This window comes from Caloenas nicobarica, chromosome 5 (assembly GCF_036013445.1).
Source record: "Caloenas nicobarica isolate bCalNic1 chromosome 5, bCalNic1.hap1, whole genome shotgun sequence".
Classification (NCBI taxonomy): domain Eukaryota; kingdom Metazoa; phylum Chordata; class Aves; order Columbiformes; family Columbidae; genus Caloenas; species Caloenas nicobarica.
Window position 1 is genome coordinate 10425216 of NC_088249.1, and position 19269 is coordinate 10444484.

The 19269-nt window shown below is 38.9% G+C and overlaps 1 protein-coding gene across 12 annotated transcripts in view; it reads right to left on the bottom strand.

The window, feature by feature from the left end:
* MARK3 (microtubule affinity regulating kinase 3) overlaps positions 1-19269 on the bottom strand; it is a 64638-nt gene that overhangs the window by 17763 nt on the left and 27606 nt on the right. For 6 of the 12 annotated variants that reach the window (XM_065636822.1, XM_065636830.1, XM_065636828.1 and 3 more), the window contains 11 exons: positions 18754-18802; positions 18039-18104; positions 15737-15807; positions 10189-10245; positions 9086-9322; positions 8872-8991; positions 8059-8158; positions 7698-7810; positions 6793-6946; positions 5082-5299; positions 472-549 (listed from right to left, as the gene is read on the bottom strand). In XM_065636822.1, coding sequence (XP_065492894.1) covers positions 472-549; positions 5082-5299; positions 6793-6946; positions 7698-7810; positions 8059-8158; positions 8872-8991; positions 9086-9322; positions 10189-10245; positions 15737-15807; positions 18039-18104; positions 18754-18802 — 1263 coding nt within the window. The remainder of the gene's footprint in view (positions 1-471; positions 550-5081; positions 5300-6792; positions 6947-7697; positions 7811-8058; positions 8159-8871; positions 8992-9085; positions 9323-10188; positions 10246-15736; positions 15808-18038; positions 18105-18753; positions 18803-19269) is intronic. The other 6 variants (XM_065636833.1, XM_065636831.1, XM_065636826.1 and 3 more) reach the window with 1 other exon arrangement.

The following is a 19269-nucleotide window of genomic DNA, read 5'->3' on the forward strand; positions in this document are numbered from 1 at the left end:
GTTTTGTATTTCATGTTGATGGCTCAAAAGTAATATAGCTTAAAGTTTTTAATTACCAATGTTCTGAATTACAAATTCTCAGCACATATAGCATTCATCTACACCTGGATAGCCTATGTCTTTATAGCCTGCTTTTGAAATACTTTACCACTTGTAGATTGTAGAGTTTTCCTTTAAGTAAAATCATACCCTTAAACAAGATAGGAAAAGCAAAGACTTAAGAGACAAATGTGGTAAAATTCAGTGGGAAGGTAAACATGGATTTTAAATATTAAAATACTATAACACACTAGACAAATTTTAAAAACAGGGAAGAGTAAGTCAAATTAAAGAGACAAATTGCAGAGACTTTTAATAAGACATTTCAAAAAATAGATATTTAAATACAAGCATAATACATTGAGGACAAGAGAACCAGGGGAACTTAAACTACAGACCTTACTTTAAAGGGGAGAAAAGAAATAGAATTACTTTGCCTCTGTCTTTACAGAGAAAGAGGGTGGAGATATGCCCAAGTTGGCGGTCAATTTTCCAGGAACGACTGAGAAGCTAGGTAATTCACAGATAACAGAATTATAAATAGTTAGATGCAATTACTGTAGGAAAAGCATGGTGGTCCAGATAAACATGCACCCCCAGGTTGTAGAGAAAGTAAAAGCTGGCAAGCCGTATATTTTTTCTCCCCACCCCAAGAACATAACACAGGAAACTGCATATGGTTGGAAAGTGGAAAAAACCTTCAAAAATTTTCTTTAAAGAAAAGGATCACGGGGCAAAGCAGGAAGCAGAATAGGCTATTAATTTCAAACATCACTGCTGGGGAAAGTCTTGGAGGAGGCCAGCTTAAGGGAATGACTGGTCAGCACCTGGATAAGCACATGTTGAGTAAGGATGGCCACTAAGAATCAGGCAGGGGACTTCATGCTCAACTAACCTTGTGGAGTTCTTTGAAGAATTACTGCTATGATAGACAAGGGAAATTCAGCGGATTTTTAAAATAGCATTAAGAAAAGGTTTCACGTAAATGGTTACACTTGAGAATCATGGGAAGAAGGATAAAAGAAAAGAAAGGAAAAACTAGTTCAAGCACAAAAGGAGAATAGCCAAACCTTTTTTGTTTCCGAACCTGAAATAAAACTGTTACAGTGGAGTATTCTCAAATAACCAGCAAAAGTTCCTCCAGTGCCCTAAGGCAAAATAGTGGCTACACAGGGAGTCTCAAGAAGCGCAATCCCCGAGCTGCAGATTTAACGATGAAGCTGTCTTGCCTGTTTAAAAGACTGCTGACCTGTTGTACCTCTTCATGTGAATGTACAAAAAAATTTAAAGCACAAACTGTGCAGCCTCCTGATGTTAAAAAGTACAAAGAGTATCAAGAGTATTTTAGATTAGTAGAACTATTAATTCAATCGTAAGATGTATGTAGTTGTCTCAAGAGTTCCCAAGTATTCTCCACTGGGTATTCCTTCGGGACAGGCATGTGCCAAGCATCAGCAGAAGTCCTCCTGGCCCTTTCCATGCACTTTATTCCCTACACATCCCTTGCCTACAAATCTGTTTATTTATTTAAAGAAAAATCCACAATGATTCTTCTACTTTCCTCTGACACTTGTCATTGTTCAAACCCGCCTCTCTTTACTAAACTTGCTAGCACTGAAACAGTGAACCTCACGTGAAGTTTTGTTTACATGTTCTAGAGAGGTCACGCTGTGCAAGCCACTATGTGGAGCCCTCTCAAACCAATGGTACATTGAAGTATCGTATATTAATATTTGGATATCACTTTGATCTGTCTTCCTGAACATATTGGAGAATGAAACACCTAGAATATCTGACAGTGTTTTTCTGGTGGGAAATATGCGGAATAATGGGTGGCTTCCTTAAGTATCTGTTTCCCTTGAGAAGACATCACAAAACATTAAAATGTACTGTGATGTTGCGCATTTCGAAAGACATGACAGCAATCTTTGTGCTGGATCAAACTTGAAAGACTGTGCATTTTCAGGCGTGGGAGTGGACAAGGTTTGATATTCATATCTGAAATCAGAGGACGCTAAACATGCACTTTCCCAGCTCTTTCTGGAACGCAAAGACAGAAGGGTCAGTATATATCGTTGTGTTCTGCTCAGATTTCAGAGGTCGCAGGAGGAGATTTAAGCATTTCAAGCTTTCAAATTTCAGTTTTAGCAAGAATAAAGTCTTGGTATTTGGGCCTTTACACTTTTCAGCATACGACCTTTCATGATTGATCATGGAAGTTCTTCAGCTACAACATCTTTGTTGAGCCAGTCTACAGACAACTCATCTCTGGACATGATTAAAGTGCACAGCACAGGAAGCCTGAAACTGGTGCCAGCAGCACCACACTCCTGATGGAGCGGCAGCCCCTAGGGTCAGGGTTAGTTGCAAAAGTTCATCCTTGTGGTGTTGCCTGCCACCTTTGTAAGAGGTGTTGACACTGCAAAAGCACATGTTGAGACTTCTGAGCATGTGCACAAGGTCCAGTCACAGCAGGAAGGATGAATCTGTGGTACAGAGTCCCCTTTACCTAGGGAGCCTTGTGCCCACTGCTCAGGCAGGCTGTTTCATATTAAGAGACACCAAGGTGAAAACGAATTAAAAACCTTCAAAGAATCAGCTTCTGACTTACAATAAAGAACCAATGTATTTACTTAAGAGCACTAGAATGTTTTTTAGTCCTAAATGATTTTCCAAACATACCATCTATTCTCCTCTTCCAGTTTTCTTAAAGCTATACTAAGGGCTCTAGGGCAGTCTTGTTCCAAGCATTGAGGAAAAATCCAAAGCTGTGAGTAATAAATAAGAGTTATTAAAACGAGGAGCTATTAGGTGCTGTAGTCGGTTTCCATTATTAATTTGGTATTTGTCCAATGGACCTGAAGCTTTTTGCGCACTTGTTCAGCTTGCAAAACTATTTAGTTTGCAGGAGTTTAAACACTCTGTCAACTTTAGAAGTACAGCTTGGAGCCCCTTACTCCAACCCCAGACTTAGCTATCTGCTGTACAAGCACAACTCTTGTCCTTAAGTGCATGCTTGCAAGTTTTGTTATTTAATAAGAGCAGCATGCAACTGACTAATGCTCTCCAGCAAGGACCAGTTCTACTACTTTTGCTGTACCTGTCAAAGTAATAATTGCTTTTAAACAATATTTTTCTGATACTTCAGTGATTTTCTCGTCGTATTACTCATTTTTGGACTTAAGCACTCAGTGCTCACAAACTCTCTACACCTAAAACTTTTTTCAGCTTCAGGACAATATGGTAACTCCAACATCCTTTTTTTCCTTCTAGATGCAAGCCAATACTGTGAGAAAAAACCCCCTCTAATCAGTTCCAAGAATTGTGTAAAAAGTCCATGCTTCCCTCCACCCTCACCAGCCAGAAGGCAAGAGACTCATCTCTAGCAGGGAGAGGGAAGAAAAAAAAAAAAGAGCACTTGCACAGTCTGACATAAAGAGCTACAAACAAAGACAATTTTAAACACTAATTGAGTGACATGGTAAGTCTGAGTCCATGTTTACCATCTTGTACTGCTGCTTGTAAAAGATCACTTGGATCAGCTGCGCACTGAATCAGAAGAGAGAAGTATCCTACGGTTCTGAGCTGAATTTGAAACCAGATACTGGAAGAAAACCCCAGAATTTGGGAGTGGTGTAGAATAGCAGATCAAAATACTAAAGATACTAAGTGTAAAATATGTTGTCAATGTGATGCAGAGCTCTTGAATAAGGCATTACACAATACTGCGTGAAGTCCAATGTAGGACAGAACTGATTTGATTATCTTACCATTCTAAGACTCACTAGCTAAAAACTGCCATGTAAGAAGAAACAAAATCTGAACGGTTTCTGGACTGAACAAAAATCAAGAAGGGAAAGGGTGAGAGACCACAAAAATCAGAAAAGGGTGCTCCAAAATTATGAGCTCTTGTTCACGTTTATGAATAACAGCTGTTGCAGTGGATGTGTCTTTCTAAAGAATCTCTTTAACTGAAATCTTCCAGCCAAGTCACTATCAGCCACTGAGCCAACTGACAATACAGAGCAAATAAAGCAAACCAAACCTTATTCTATTTCTTTTGCCTCAGACTGTCAAAAAGCTGTGAGCTCAGAAGTTCTGTTCTCATTTGTTTTAAGTAATGGCGCTGAGTGTATGACCACAGCTTTGTGGGATAAGTCTAAAAAAAAAAATTAGTCCATTGCAAGTTGAATAAACAACTGGGAGGTTATTTCTTCTGAAAAGGAGAAATTTTCGCAATACAAAATCCCAAAGTTTCAGAAATCAAATCTTACAAGACTCAAGAGTTACTTTATGAAAACAGACTTCCAACTTTGCCTCAGAGGGAAGCACCACAGAGTCTACCAGTTAAGGTCAAACCACACAAAGGATTTTTTTTTTTTGGTACACTGCCTGCTGCTCAGCCCTGCAAATTCACTAGTCATGCACCTTAGTGTGTTCTGTTGTTGAGGCTTAGAGGCAGGTAGGGAAAGCCCACAAGGACGAAAGCCAGGCACACTGCTTTTAAATGCAGGTTGAGATATACCTTTGAATAGTTTTGAGAGCTACATTTCTTTGATAATCTTACTATCCATATCTACGACTTGGAACAGCCTGTTTGAGAACAAAGATTAGGCGGCTCCTTATACATATGAAACTATAAAATGGGATAATAAGAGTTTTTATTCTTCTGTACAGAGGCCACAGAAGAGTAGCTGGTGATATCACAAATAACACACATGAAACTTCAGGGGACAGCCCTTGGCTTCAGTTTCTTTTTTCCTTTTTTTTTTTAAAAATGATTTTTAATACCAAAATTATGTCTGTTCACTAACAGCTATTAGTGCTAATTATTAATGCGTACTAACTACTTTGGCGATATTAAGAGGTAACTTGAGTAGCTGACTGATGCAGGAGCAAAAAGAAGGCAAGAGTACAAGATTCCTACAGTTGTTCTTGATGAATGAAATGTAAAATCAGCACCACTGATAAATCACAGATTTAACACTTTTTCACCCCTCAAAAACATTTCATGGTTTTGATAAACGAGTGTTTCTACTTACACTAGGAACAGCCGAACTTTTCTTACGTTCAGGAATATCAGCCTTATTGGGATTGCTGGCATTTCCAAGCATTGGACTAGCTGGTGCAATTCCTCTCCCTCCAACAGCACTACTGCTGGATTTTCTTGACTGAATTCCTTCCTCTTTGAGGTCACTGTCTGTAGTACTAGTCTGGCTTCTTTTGGGGTATGCCACTACTGAGGGGATGGATGGTCCAGCTTAAAAAACAAACGAAAGAATCAGGAAAAGGATTTTTCTTCTCAGAAGTTCAGTAGCTGTTTATCACTACAATGGAAATGTGTTCACACATGAAAATCAAAACAATTAACACTGGGAATCAGGGTTGCAAAAGGTAATTATTTGAATTATCAAAAATAAGACGGAAGACAGTAAAATATTGTGAAAAACAAAAACCTCTCTAGGTGAAGGCACTACTTGATTTCCATGAAAGAATTATAAATTTCATGGAGGCTTTTGGTGTTTTGAGTACTGAGACTGGTTTGGCTTGCTAGAAAAAACACTCTAGAGTCATCTTAAAGACACTTAACGAGTATCTAACTCATTCAAACAAGATGATCCTTCATCAGCACAAAGCTGGCACATGCTGTTCAAGCCGATTTCTGATAAAACTGGGCTCTTGAGACATGTACCTGGTGACACAACCCTGGACCAGCAGCAGCACTACCAGCCAGCACGCCTGGAACAGCCCAGAATTAGCAGTGGTTTGTCTCAGGTGTGCCAGCAACACCTGAGAGCTGGGCAGCCCCTTCTATTGTCCCAAGCTCCCTCTTGCTTTAATAGGAGCCTGGACACGGGGAAAAGCCTGTGGGGATGTCGGGACTGGGTTTTCTCCTGTCTCAATTACAGCTCCTCTGAGGAGGATACACCAAGACACATCAACTTTGTAGCTTAGTGTTTTAATAATGATTAATTAAAAAGTGTATGCATATACACATGCATAAAAAATACATCTCTATACAAAAATACATCAAAAAAGCATCCCAAAGCACAATAACCATCATCCCAGGAAACTATCCAAAGGAAGCAACCTCTTGAATGCACTTGAGGTATTTAAAAGCAGACCTAAACAGAGACTCCTTTTACCAGTTAGTGTTTGGGGAGGAAGATGTTTTAAGATGTTTAGAAAACCTTAAGCTACTATCTTGTACACTCATTAAGCAGAAGAATTCTAAGTTTGTCTGTGTCATTGATCTTTAGAAATTTAATTCCTGCAGGACAATCAAGTGACACTATCCTCAGGAAACAGGAAACAAGTAATATTGGCAATCTGACATTTTTTCAAGTTTTAGACACAAGTTGACCTACTAGTGTCAAAAGAAAACAAAAGCTGAAAAGACATACAAGAGCATGGGGGAGGAGTGCTGTGCTTTTCATGAAAAATGGGGTTGCAACATTCTCTTCAATTTGTGTAACAAGACTTTCCCAGCACAGTCAGGAATGCAAGGGACGACACAAGGCAGAAAAAGAGAATTAAGTTTATGTATTCGGTGTTCTTCCAGAAGTGTTTTTGAAGGCTTTATTAGAAAATCAATTTGAAAAAAGAATAATTACTCGGTAAATTATTTAACCACCATGCTGTGAGCTACACTGTTGTCATCCTCGTTACCTTTGGGAGATGGAGACAAACTCAGAAACCAAATGGAACTGGAAGTCACTATATTTTGCAACACTGAAAATGAGAATTGCTCACCATGATCGCTGTACCGCCGCTGTTTCTGGCTAGAAGATATGCTTCTCTGAACTTTGTGATGAGGAGATTGTCCAGTGCTATTATTAAGATCGCTACTTGGCCTAACTTTGGCAAGTGACAGATTGCTGCTGGAGCTTGAATCACTTGCATCCAACTACAATACAAATGAGAATATTAAAACAACAAGTTCAGACAGAACAAATTAAACACCCACCACATTACAAGAACAGTAACAGGGAGGCAGAAGGAAGATGACTTGGGTACATAAGAAATTTTGTGACAGTGAGTAAGCTGCTTAGAGGTCAGAACTTCTCTCAGATTCTTGTGCAACTGTCCTAGGTGAAACTCAGTAGAATTTGCAGCTCCTCAAAGGACAATTAGATAACGAAAATCCAGCTCTACTTTCAGTACTCTCATCTCAGGGTCCTCTAAGATTTTAAGAGAGGATACATTTAGTAGAAGCCACCACACCAGCTCCTGTAACAGAGGACCAAGGATGTCAAGCCCTCTCAGGATCATATGGAAATGTGATCCACAAGGCAAGACTTTATTAGGTTGATCGGTCCTGCTTCTTGGTTCTCTTAGATATTTACAGCTGGCACATTCACACTTGACTAGACAGGACAGTAACTGGCATACAAGTCCTTCAGAGGAGTAACTGCTGAGCATGCAGGGTGGTTTTGGGGAGCCTAAAGGCAAGAGTTTACTGACTCAGATCAAGGTGAGAACAAACAGCATCATTCGGACAGTTGACACTGATGATTAGAATAATGTGATTTTAAGTGTAATGGACTTTTGTGAAAGAATGCAATGCCTATATTTATTGACTTAATTTTTGCTTCTAACTTTGCTAAAGACACTTTCTGATTCCTTCGTTTCTTTGCATTTGAAAGAATGGAACTTACCTCAGACGACTTCCTTCCTAGCAGTAAGTATGTAGCTGTGATCTCATCATACTTCATTTTACTAAGAGATTCTTGGATTTCTTCTTGAGAATATCCCATTCCTACCATAATATCTAAAAATAAATACACGCTCTTTAAGTAACAGAAACACTCTGATGTTTAGGTTGGTGGAGTGTTTGAGAGAAACAATAGAACATTCAAAGAACTAAACAAAACAATTAAGTGCAAGAATATAAGCCTGATGAAACATCAATATTAAAAGTTAGTTACTTTTTCCAAATAGCAAACAAATCCAGAGTGGTGGAGGGAAAAAAAGAAACCCACCCACAAATAGTATCATATCCTGAAAATACTCTATTACCTATTCTTTTCTGGTCCGAGATGTCTAGTTCTGGTTCAACAAAAGGTTTAAGTTCATCCTCCTCATGCCCTGCGTTGATCCACCTGTCCTTCATAATTTGCTATAAAAGAAAGAGTTTTGTCAGTCCAACACACCAGCAAAGAAAATGAGCTGTTGAAAGAACAACTCCCCCATTCACCAAACACTAAGGCCTTTTCTCATTTTTCTTTTCCCGAACAGGCCCCAGCACCTACTCAGTTTTGTTTCGCTCCAGCGAGGAGAATCAGCTATGCGCATCAAGCCAAGCTGCTTCCCAGTAAGCTGTGTTCCAGCACACAGCTGAGAGCTAAAAGCCCATAACACAGACCAGGAGCAGCCAGACAACTCTGCCAAGTCCAGTAGGTCCAAGCTTGACTATAGAAGTCCATGGAAGCCAGTATTGTTCTGGCCTTTCTCCTCCATGACAGTACAAACTGCAAGCAAAAGGCAACTCCACCATAACCTAGCAGTTAATACTTGCAGTTCACATCATAAAATGTGGAAAATGCCCTGGTGGATCATCTGTTAACACAGGAATCCACGAGGTAACCATCAGAAAAAGTGTGCATATGGAGTGCAGTCTCACATTCATTTTGAAAGTAACTGTGGAGTCACCCATCTTGTAACTCCAGCAAATAAAATCTTGAAAAAAAGTCATATGCTTTACTCAACGCTCCCCCCCACACTTGAAATAAACTACTCAGGAACGGTATGACAACAGTAAGTTACAGCTCAAAAATTCAGTTTGCGAAACATAATGTCTAGGTTTCTGATGCACCTCATTTGTGCCATTACCTCTAGAGTGCCTCTTTTTGTTGGGTTTAGCACCAGGAAGCGTTTGAGGAGGTTTTCACAGTCTGTGGACATGTAGAAAGGAATCCTGTATTTTCCCCTTAGCACTCTTTCTCTCAGTTCCTTGGTAACAGAAGAAGAACAGACAGTAAGTTGTAAGCAGCAAATCACTTAAAACATTAGGTAAACGTGCCCAACATGTTCTACAAAACCGCACCTTTAAGTTCTGTCCATCAAAAGGAAGAGATCCACTCACAAGGGTATAAAGAATAACACCTAAACTCCAAACATCTACTTCAGGTCCATCATATTTTTTCCCTTGAAAGAGCTCTGGCGCAGCATACGGTGGGCTGCCACAAAAGGTGTCCAGTTTATTTCCGACTGTAAACTCATTGCTAAAACCAAAGTCAGCTATTTTAATGTTCATATCTGCATCTAGCAATAGATTTTCAGCCTGGAAGAGAAAGAACGGTTTGTAAGATGAACTTAAAATACTTGATTTAAAATGCTATTGTCTGTTTTTACTCATTCTTAAAAGGCAAAAGCTGAAATATGTGTTAACGTTCCCTTCCCTGCAGGGTCTCTAGGTATGCTTTAGTCTATCATTCACATATCCTCTATTTTAAAAATCTCTGTACAATGGCTTTAGACGATGGGAGCTGTTATGCCACCTGAAAACGGTGTTATTACCATCTATCTGTTTTCTCCACAGAAAAGCATCCTGAGCTACTGTAACTTACATTTTTGATCTGTTCAGATGAAAACGAGATATAGTCTCACTATTCATACTTTAGGTGGCATTCTTGCAAAAGTCTGCTAATACACATAAGCTTCAAACTTTTTTCAAGTGTGGCTTTTTGCCTTTTTCTTTTTAAGTTATCCTTAAAGAAAGAATATACCACTTTATGCCAAGCTACAAGAAGCCATCGTTCAGTTTCACCATCACAAGCGGCAATGCATTCTGTTCGAGACCAAAACTTGTCATACCTCTATCAAACTACCTTTTTTTTTTTTTAAAGACCTCTCAGCTAACACTGACCTGCATCAGCTTTGAATCTGACCACAGGGTGAGAGGTTATCTTTTAGCAGCCATTAAATTTCTATATTTGAAAGTCTTACAAATCCTCTTCCTTTTATTTGAAATGGTTCTATACTGTAAACATTCCTCAAAACTTGCTATAACACATGCAAAAAAAAACCAACACAACAAACCCACCCACAACGGAAAGCTTACTATACACTACATTTTATCTGTACAATAAAGATCACACCCACAGATACAGAGGCTGCCACACATTTCACACACTTTTTCCTACTCACCTTGAGATCTCTATGAACAATATGCTTTTGATGGCAATACTGCACTGCAGATACTATCTGGATAGAAAACAAGCCCAATTATATAAGTGACATTTCAAAGAAACATGAGTTCTAATCAAAAAGTTCAATATTTATTACTAAAGTTGCCATGTACTTATCCACTCAGAGCCACATGACCAACTACTACAGTGACCAGCGCATTTGGGGAAAAGCTACTAAATAACTTAGGTGTTTGTTATTTGATCTATTTGGTTTCTACTATACTTGAAAGAAGATTTTGTCTTTCCTGCGCGGCTAATTATAGACCAGTAAAAGCAATGACTTTTAGAAAGGTTACTGAAGTATTTCCATTCCAGTACTGTACACAGCTATAAAAGCTTTCACTCTAGACTGAAGTTTTCCAGTCCCTCTCCAAAGGTGATTTTTCATGTCATGGCATGAAAAGGGTAAGAAATGGGCTCAGCTACTGGAGAAACAACTGGGAAACTGCTTGTTTGTCAAAACCTGTGCAGTGAGAAGCAACTGTGCACCTGACAGACATCTGATAAGTGCATATGTTTTATTGTACTTTGTATACTGTACAAGAGTAGCAAACTCAATGGAAAATACTCTGTGTCTCAAATGTAACGGAATTATTTCTCCTACCATAATTTCCAAACATCATTAAGTTTTTCCTGCTTTACACAGCAAACTATACAAGCTCTTTACACAGTACAGTGTCCTAGTACATTGCTTTAGAGTCATAAACATTGCTGCAGAACTCTACATGTATGGAAAAGCTGGATAAAATCTTATTGTTACATGATCACAAATGTGGTCAAACACATTTTATTGTCATGCATACATGGTCAGAATTGATGCTATGTCTTAAAATAAATGGGACTGCACATAAAACATAATTTACTGCAATAACTATGCTTAAATAAATGCATTCTTCATTCAAAATTTAGATGACTTCCAACACCGAAAGATAAGGTATCGTTGCTGTTACAAAAAATAACTCATGATCAGACCACTCGACTCGGCATAATGCTCCTCCTGTACTGGTAAGCAGCAATGGTTTTCTCTCTCAGTGCTCAGGGAAGGTGAAAGTAAGGTTCTTGGTAGGTCAAACAACTGGCCTACCAGTCAATTTTCCATTTGTAACTTAAGCACCAATATTATGGTCTTTGTGTCCCCGTGCTATTGAATCACACATACGCGCAAAATGTCACCTTAGAAACTAAGCAGTGTAAGAAAAGTTGAAGTACTTCCATTCCATACACTTTCACTTTGTTTTTCCTTGTTCCTTTATATATTGGCTCCCTCTTTCAGATGCTGAGTTCAGCTTTTTACATTTACTGAAACCACCCAAGTTCCTCCACACCACCACTTGTATCATCCATTTGGTTTTCCTTCCTTTCCTCTCCGCTCACACCGCAGGTTCCTCCAAGGCTGACAGCACAACAAACACCTCGAGTTTTATCTGAGACTGCAGAGACACAGCACTATAGCATTCGCTCCTGAACTGCTTTTACTCTGACTTTCTAAGAGCGGAAGGTCTAGCAGACGATCAATCAGCAGTTTCCTTCGGAGATGCTTTACAACTACTCTGCATTGCAACAGGATAGCACGGAGACTGCAGAGGTGAGTCCGCTCTAAATGGAAGGGAAATAATGCAGTGGGTATGACATTAATCACTGATGAACAGCCATCAAAACTGAATTAAAACCAGCACAAAGCACGGCTGCACTGGATCGAGTCCCTTGTCTTCCCCTTCCCATCACGATTTCCATTGACAGCCCCCTCAACCCAAGCCTACTGGAGTGTGAGAAATCTGCTGACACTTGGCAGGTGAGGAGAAGAGGGGAAGAAACAGCAGATCTTCTTGCTAGAGGTAGCAACTGGAGCATTGGAATACATTTCTTGGGAGGGATTTCAAAAATCTGTGTAATCATAGGCTTTAAAGGACAAGTTAGAACAAGTTATCTCCAGGCAGACAAACCATTCTTCGTAAGGATTAAATGACAAAAGGATAGATAAATGACCTCTCAAGGTCCCTTCCACACTGCCACAAGTATTTTGTTTCTTAACTGGAACATACAAGTACAATGTATCTGTGGATTTTTTTGTTTTCCAAGATCTGTCCTAACATCTACCAGCATTAAAAATTCTGAACTGCTTCTGCAGGCAAACAGTGGGAAGACAGAAGGAGGCCAGATCTATTCGGCTGCAGTAAAGGAAGAGAGGGAATTAATACACATGGATTCTGGGAGACCCCCTGCCTGGAGTCTTGGCTTCCCATTTTTGCATTCATTCTTATCCAGATGGGCAGATTTTTCTATGGAAAAAGGATGGTAAAATTGAACTACAACTGCTTGGAAGCCTGTAATAGGGAAAGAAAAACTAAGTGACATTAAGAATGCAAAATGTTCTGGATATGAATTTCTCACACATGGTTGCACAAAAGGAGCTTGAAATGGAGAACTGCAGAGCATGACTGTATTTTTAGTGTTTGTACCCTCTCCTGTGTTCCTTGTCAGGCGTGACTGGAATAATATGATCACTGTCTTTTACATTCTTTTTTTCCTGCTAACAACCTTAAGTATGTGTAGCAAAATGGGCAAAAATATTGTGGTTTTTGTCCAACAAACAAAGAGGGGACAATTAACAAATTCTGCTCTTTGCCTGCTGGAGAGGAAGTGCCTCCCCAACTAAAGCACAAGTGTTTGATCCAGAAATCACATCTACTAAAAGAAGAAACATGATCTGAAAACAAGATATAATACAACCTATTGTAGGAACTAAGCTCAATATCGCAGCACAACTGTTTCTTCAGCTTAAAGAGAGCCACCGTCTGTTAAACCAGTTAGTGAATTTTAAAAAATCCTTATTTTGTCATAAGTCCCTGTTGAATGTAAGAACAGCTGCAGTGAATCAGATGAAAGGTCTACAGAGAGCATTTTACCTCCAACAATGGCTAAAAGCTGCATGAAGCTATTCTGGGTCTACAGTAAGGTGAAATGAATAGTCTTATAACCCGCAAACCCAGTAAGACCCAGTTTCCTTTGACACCGTCCCACAGAGTCCTAGTGTCTAATAAATGCCAAGCTCTGATCAAAGCTGCCTGACTCCTGTCCTGCACGCATGCTCTTCTTTCTAGCACAAGGAGCTCGTGCTATAGTTTCTCTCCTCGGATTATTACTAGGATTCTCTCTTTTGCAGGCGCTCGTGCTTTTGAGGTTCTCAAGAACCTCCCATCAAGGGAGATCACGGCTCTTTAAAACTGGTTGAGGTTGGTAGCTGGGAAGTCGGCTGTCGAGGGAGGACAGAGCACAACTGCCTGCGCCAGGAGACAAGACTTGTAAGAAGAAACTGAAAACATGCTTTTGTGTATTTCAGTGGATTCAAGTGAGGCCACCTATGTATCTTTACAAACAGCATTTAGTCTACTGAAGTACAAAGTAAAAAAAAAAAAAGCTAAGAATCTGAAATACATAAAAATATCAACTCTTGATATGTCAAACACCCAGCTCAGCGGGTAACTGCCTTTTAAATTCCTTCCCTTCACATTTTGAAAAATGAAGTTACATATATCCTGTACTACCCACATAATCCCATAAAATTAAGCACTAGATGTACCTGCAAAACATGTTCGACCTGTTTCCACAAGTTTTCACTTAAAGGGGAATCAAATTGTTAGGGAAAAAAATAGTTGTTGAACAAACGTGCAATTTGAATGGAATTACTGTAAAATCTTTTTCCACACAACTCCTGATTAAAGGAACTGAAGACAAACAGCAGAGTACCATACCAGTAGAAGTTTTTAAAGTTCACAGCTGAAAGAGAACAGCAAATCCTCTCAAGTTACTCTGAAGCTCTTCAAGTGACATTACAAAGAGCAAAGCAACAGTCTGGGATTTGGAAGAGACGGGTGAAGCGGGAACGACTGCTCCGCAACCCATCACATCTACTCTAACACAGCACAGAAACACATACCAGAAACCTGCAATCACAAAGGAAAGTTCTCTATCTGACAGAATATGAAGAGGAGGGAAGCAGCTTTAAAAAGACATATATGATTTTGTTAAAGAAGGAAATTTTTCCTTAGTATCAAGCTTACTCCAGTAATCACAAATCAGTTCTGGGGATATGAAGTCTACAGCTGATTTTTTTTTTTGGGGGGGTTGCTTTGCTAGGTTGGTTTCTGGTGCTGTGTGTGGTGTTCGAGATTTTTGGATTTTTTTTTCCTTCCAAAAGAGGGTAAACACAAGATTTAAGGAGACGAGAGAAAACATCGGAACAAGGATTTCATAGAAATGCTTATGTTGTTTCCTTATGTTGGGTTAAATAGGTTTCTGTTTTTTCTTTCATTGCTACTTTTGAGCTTATTTTTATATTGCTTTCACAGAATTCTTACTATACGAGACAGAGGGAACAAAACAGTCGTGGCACAGTTTCCTAGTTCCCAAATTGTTCCTTTCTGTCACACTACCCACACTACAGAAGTGTAAAAGTTTTCTTTACCAGGTATTTTGTGAAAGTCATTAATAAATTTCCTGGAAGTCTTGTATATTTTATCAAACTTCTTCTACTTCTGTATGGCTACACTTAAGAAATGAAGCTATTGGAGCCCCCCCTTTCAACAGTGAATCCGACTCTCACATCATTGCCGTAATTCACCAGTTCAAAAACCCTAAATATTGTTCAATAAAACACTCTTGTCCCTTCATTATTTTAAAGTGTCATTTAGCAGGAACATAATTTTGATATTTATTACTTTTCACAACATTATCTAGGTTATCCAAGTGACCCAAGGGATGAAAATAACGTAGGCATTTACAAACTCCTGCACAAGAGCAGAAAACAGTCAGACCAGTCAAATGAAAATGAAACTATAGATGCTACAAGAGCAGAGATATGGATTTTAATTAGTAATGCAAAAATATTTGGTTATGTTCGACACTGCTTTACTGTAGAATGGAAATGCTTTTCACTAATCAATGAAATTCCAATATCTTTGCAGGGCTAGTTTATCCATCATAAAGAAAGCTAAATTAACAAGCCTAGAAATTACTTTTCCATGACTTTTTAGAACAACTATTAAACTGCATCTTTTCACGTAAGCAGGAGGATATGAATGGATGCCTGTTACAGGCAGTACCTGCGTTTTGAAACTGGCCTGTTTGTAGCCTGTTACATCTGAATAACTCCCAAAAGGTTACAGACCAGCTGATCTAAGGACATATGAAATCAACCCAGAGGAAATGAATTTTGGAACGGAATACACTTCCAAACGAAGGAGTCACTGTGTTCTGGCACTCCTGGACGCTCTGGCACGCAGCACTAAGTAAACTGGCACCACTGAACGGACTACTAACCCCTTCGATGTATTACTGCAATTCAAGTTTTTTCTCACTCTGGGCTACAAGTCCGCAACATGCTGAACACTGCTAGAAATCAAATGCAAAGGACAGCTGTTTTATTCATTTCAGCATTAAAAACGGGAAGTGGGGAGGGGGGTGTGTGGAGGGGGGGTGGAGCTGATGTATAGGAATGTTATACATACCTGTCTAAATTTAGCTCTAGCCTCCTTTTCCTTCATTCTTCCATGTGCAACCAGATAGTCAAACACTTCCCCTACAATTCAATAATGAGATCCATTAATGACAATTTCAGAGCACAGAGATTCTTCTCCAGCAGTTGCCCACAGCAGCTTCACTGGAAAGATTGTACTTCAAGGTTATGATTACAGGTTAGCCCAAGCGAACAAGGCACAGCTGCTACGCAATTTACTGTACTGTCATCTCTTACGCAAGAAAATAACAAGACTTAATGAATGACTGGATACAGACAAAAGAACAAAAAACCAAAAAAAACCCCACACATTTCCTTCCAATTATTTATGATAGCAACTGAGCAGAGTACTTCTGTTCTGTAAATAAAGATGACATGTACCCCTTCGCAGACTTTGTCACAAGGGTTTCTTTTGCCTCAAAAAAATCTTTGTATGTGAGAACATCTGATGATGGAGATTAAAACAGTACTAAAGATCTGTTGTGTTTTGGATTTTTCTCCCCATAAATTAATCTGCTCATTTTATAGCACATCAATACAGACTACAAAGTTTGACCTTTACGTGCAGCCAAGTGGCCCATGAAACACCGACATGTTTGTGTGAGCATGAGAGACTTTCTTCACTAAAAAACAATAGTCATGTACATAAGAACTCCTACAAACACGACTGATATGCAGTTTTAAAAATTCTTTGCTAATATGCAAAAATCAATAAAAACTTCAGAAGCTGATCAAATATCTAAATATTCCCTACTGAGCAAGGGAACAGTTTTGTAGATCACCACCTCACAAGGGAAGAGCTGAGTAACTTCACATTAATTTTTGAAAAGAAGCAACTCCACCAAACTTGAATAAAACACCCAGAGTCATACAGCAGGAAAAGCAACAATCAAGTAATCCAAGGGCATGTCAGGATTTTTTACAAAATAGTCTTACTTCCCTCTGTAGTGTATTATTTAATACTCAGCTCGGGTACCTCTCTTAGCTGTATTACACAGCTGTTTCTTCAAGAACCTTGAAGGAATAAACCTGAACACTTCTTCATAATTCAGGAAAAATGATACCAGAGAAAAAATTATCCCCAATTTACACAGTGTTGCAGTTATAGCCATAGTTTCTTTCATCCTGCAGCAACACACTTCATATGCATCATGTGTGACCAGCATCTTGATGAAGATGAAATCTGGGAAACTGCTGCCTGCCACGGAGATTTCCAGCCATCCCCATCTTGCACAACATGGCATGTGTGAAGGGTCCTGCTCATGGCCTTTTACACCTGCACGGTACCTGTCTCTCCGTCACCCTAAGATCCTCAGCGCTTTAGAGAACCACTGGCGCTTCTACCTCCCAGAAGCTAATCACTAGATGGCAACAGGACTTCACTATTGAGTCTGGTACCATCGAACAGCACAGAGATGTCTCTACGAACACCTGTGCTAGCCAATATTTTAATGGTATTGCACCAACTTAGTTTGTTTAGACAAATCTTGTCTGATCATTTAGGAAGCTGCTAGAAGAAAACATAGGAGGGTAGAGAATTGTAGCCCAATTCATAGTAATTCATTAAACTCCACATAACGTAGCGTCAGTCAGAATTCAATGCCAATTTTCTCAGAGAAGTCATCTCTGTATCTCCCTCCCAGAACTAAAGAAAAGCCTCAAATATTTGAGATTCCCAGCTGCTGATGCTAAAGGATCACACTGACAAACCAAGGGCTATTAAGCTTTAGCCAGTAAGGAGTAAGTTAAGGCCAAATAGCTTAATTCTAGCTCTGGTGAAAATATCTGACATTGCACGATTCATGCTCCTCCCCCTCCACCCCTGCCCTGCAATCAGGAAGAAATGTTTAAGTTCCTCCTAAAATGGCATAAGGCTAAGCCTAACAATTTTTGACAGGAGAAAGTCTGTGATTAAGATACATCAAATGTCATCAACATCTAAAAAACAGAAGTTGCAGTACTCATGCAGGGAGTTGAATACAATAAATTGAGAAGATTGGCATTTGTTATGGACAGGAGCAATTGACGCCCAAATAAAGATTCCCATTAAATTTGAGTTGTGAAAACAAAGCAAATATTGCTAAATTAAAATAAGTTCAGGAGCTGGTTTACAAGCTATAATTAATTATGTTGCCCAAAGAAGTCCCAGAGAATATTAAAGATTTTTCTTAAGATTTTATACTATCATGACATTAACATTTGCTGAAAAAGATAGCAACACTTAAAAGAAAACAAGGGCTTTCTACCACTTGGCAATTTGTTTCCGTGTTTCATCACAGCAGAGAGGTACTCACCCCCACTTGCATATTCCATTATTAAATAGAGAGTTTTTTCAGTTTCGATGACTTCAAATAGCTTCACTAGAAAAGAAAACCAGGAAAAAACACAAAACAAACAACAAAAAACCTCACTATTTGCTTGCTGCTTGACAATATCAGACTATTACTCTAAAGAAGTATTTCCTGTCTAAATGGAAAATATGGTAACACATTTGGTCAACTCATATAGAACAACATTTTCTCAAGAAACAACACTTTCTTCTGTTACATGAGAAAAGCAACTAAATTAAGCAGAATTTCCATAGATTTGAGCATCAGCTATAGCCATTTTCATGTACCGAACAGGTGTACATGGCCACAAATGAGTTATCTGTCAGTTTGTTGACAATACTACATCATTTAAATGTATAAACCTGAACAACTTCTTGACCACTTTTTCATCTTGGTATATACTTATTTTTAATGACAGCCTGAATTTAGTCAAAATCCATATTATACTCAAAAGAAGCAAAATTATCAGTTAGCTATGTGTAAATGGAACAAAGCCTCTTTTTCTTTTTTTTTTTTTTTTTTTAAAGTACACAGCTCTGAAAAAGTATTTATTACTGATACTTTACAGTAAATTGACACCCTAGCGGAGAACCATCTTTTAAACTCATACCACAACTATTTTAACAGTGAAAAAGCTAACATTTCTCCAGTTGGAAATTACGTGAAAGAAACAACGTACCTATATTTGGATGATTTAAGATCTTCATTATTCTTACTTCTCTGAAGAGCTGAAATAAACATAAAACATGAAATAAGTTAACAAAACAGGTAACACCCACTCTTCTTAAAGTCTGATCATTTTGATATACTTATTTAAACACAAAGGGCAAACATTACTATTAGCATTTCAATGAAGTTCATGAAATAAGCACTTATTGGAGGGAAGAGTTAAGCACCTGCTTCTTTTAACACCCCTCCCCAAGCAAATCAAACCTCAAACTCCTGGAAATATCCAGAAGCGTTCCCGATAGCTCAGGACAGAAGTGACCATAGCCCTGTTGTTCGCAGACTTTTGGGGCCAGAAGATCAATACGAGCCCACGCAGCTTCTTGCTGGCCAGTACATCTCACACCAGCTTTCACCCCTTCATGGAAAATTCTGTTTCCAAAGTTCCATGAAACCTCACCAGAGTATATTTTGAAGACCGCTGCACTACATTACCAGTGTGAATCCATCACTCTTCAGTACTTTGTCA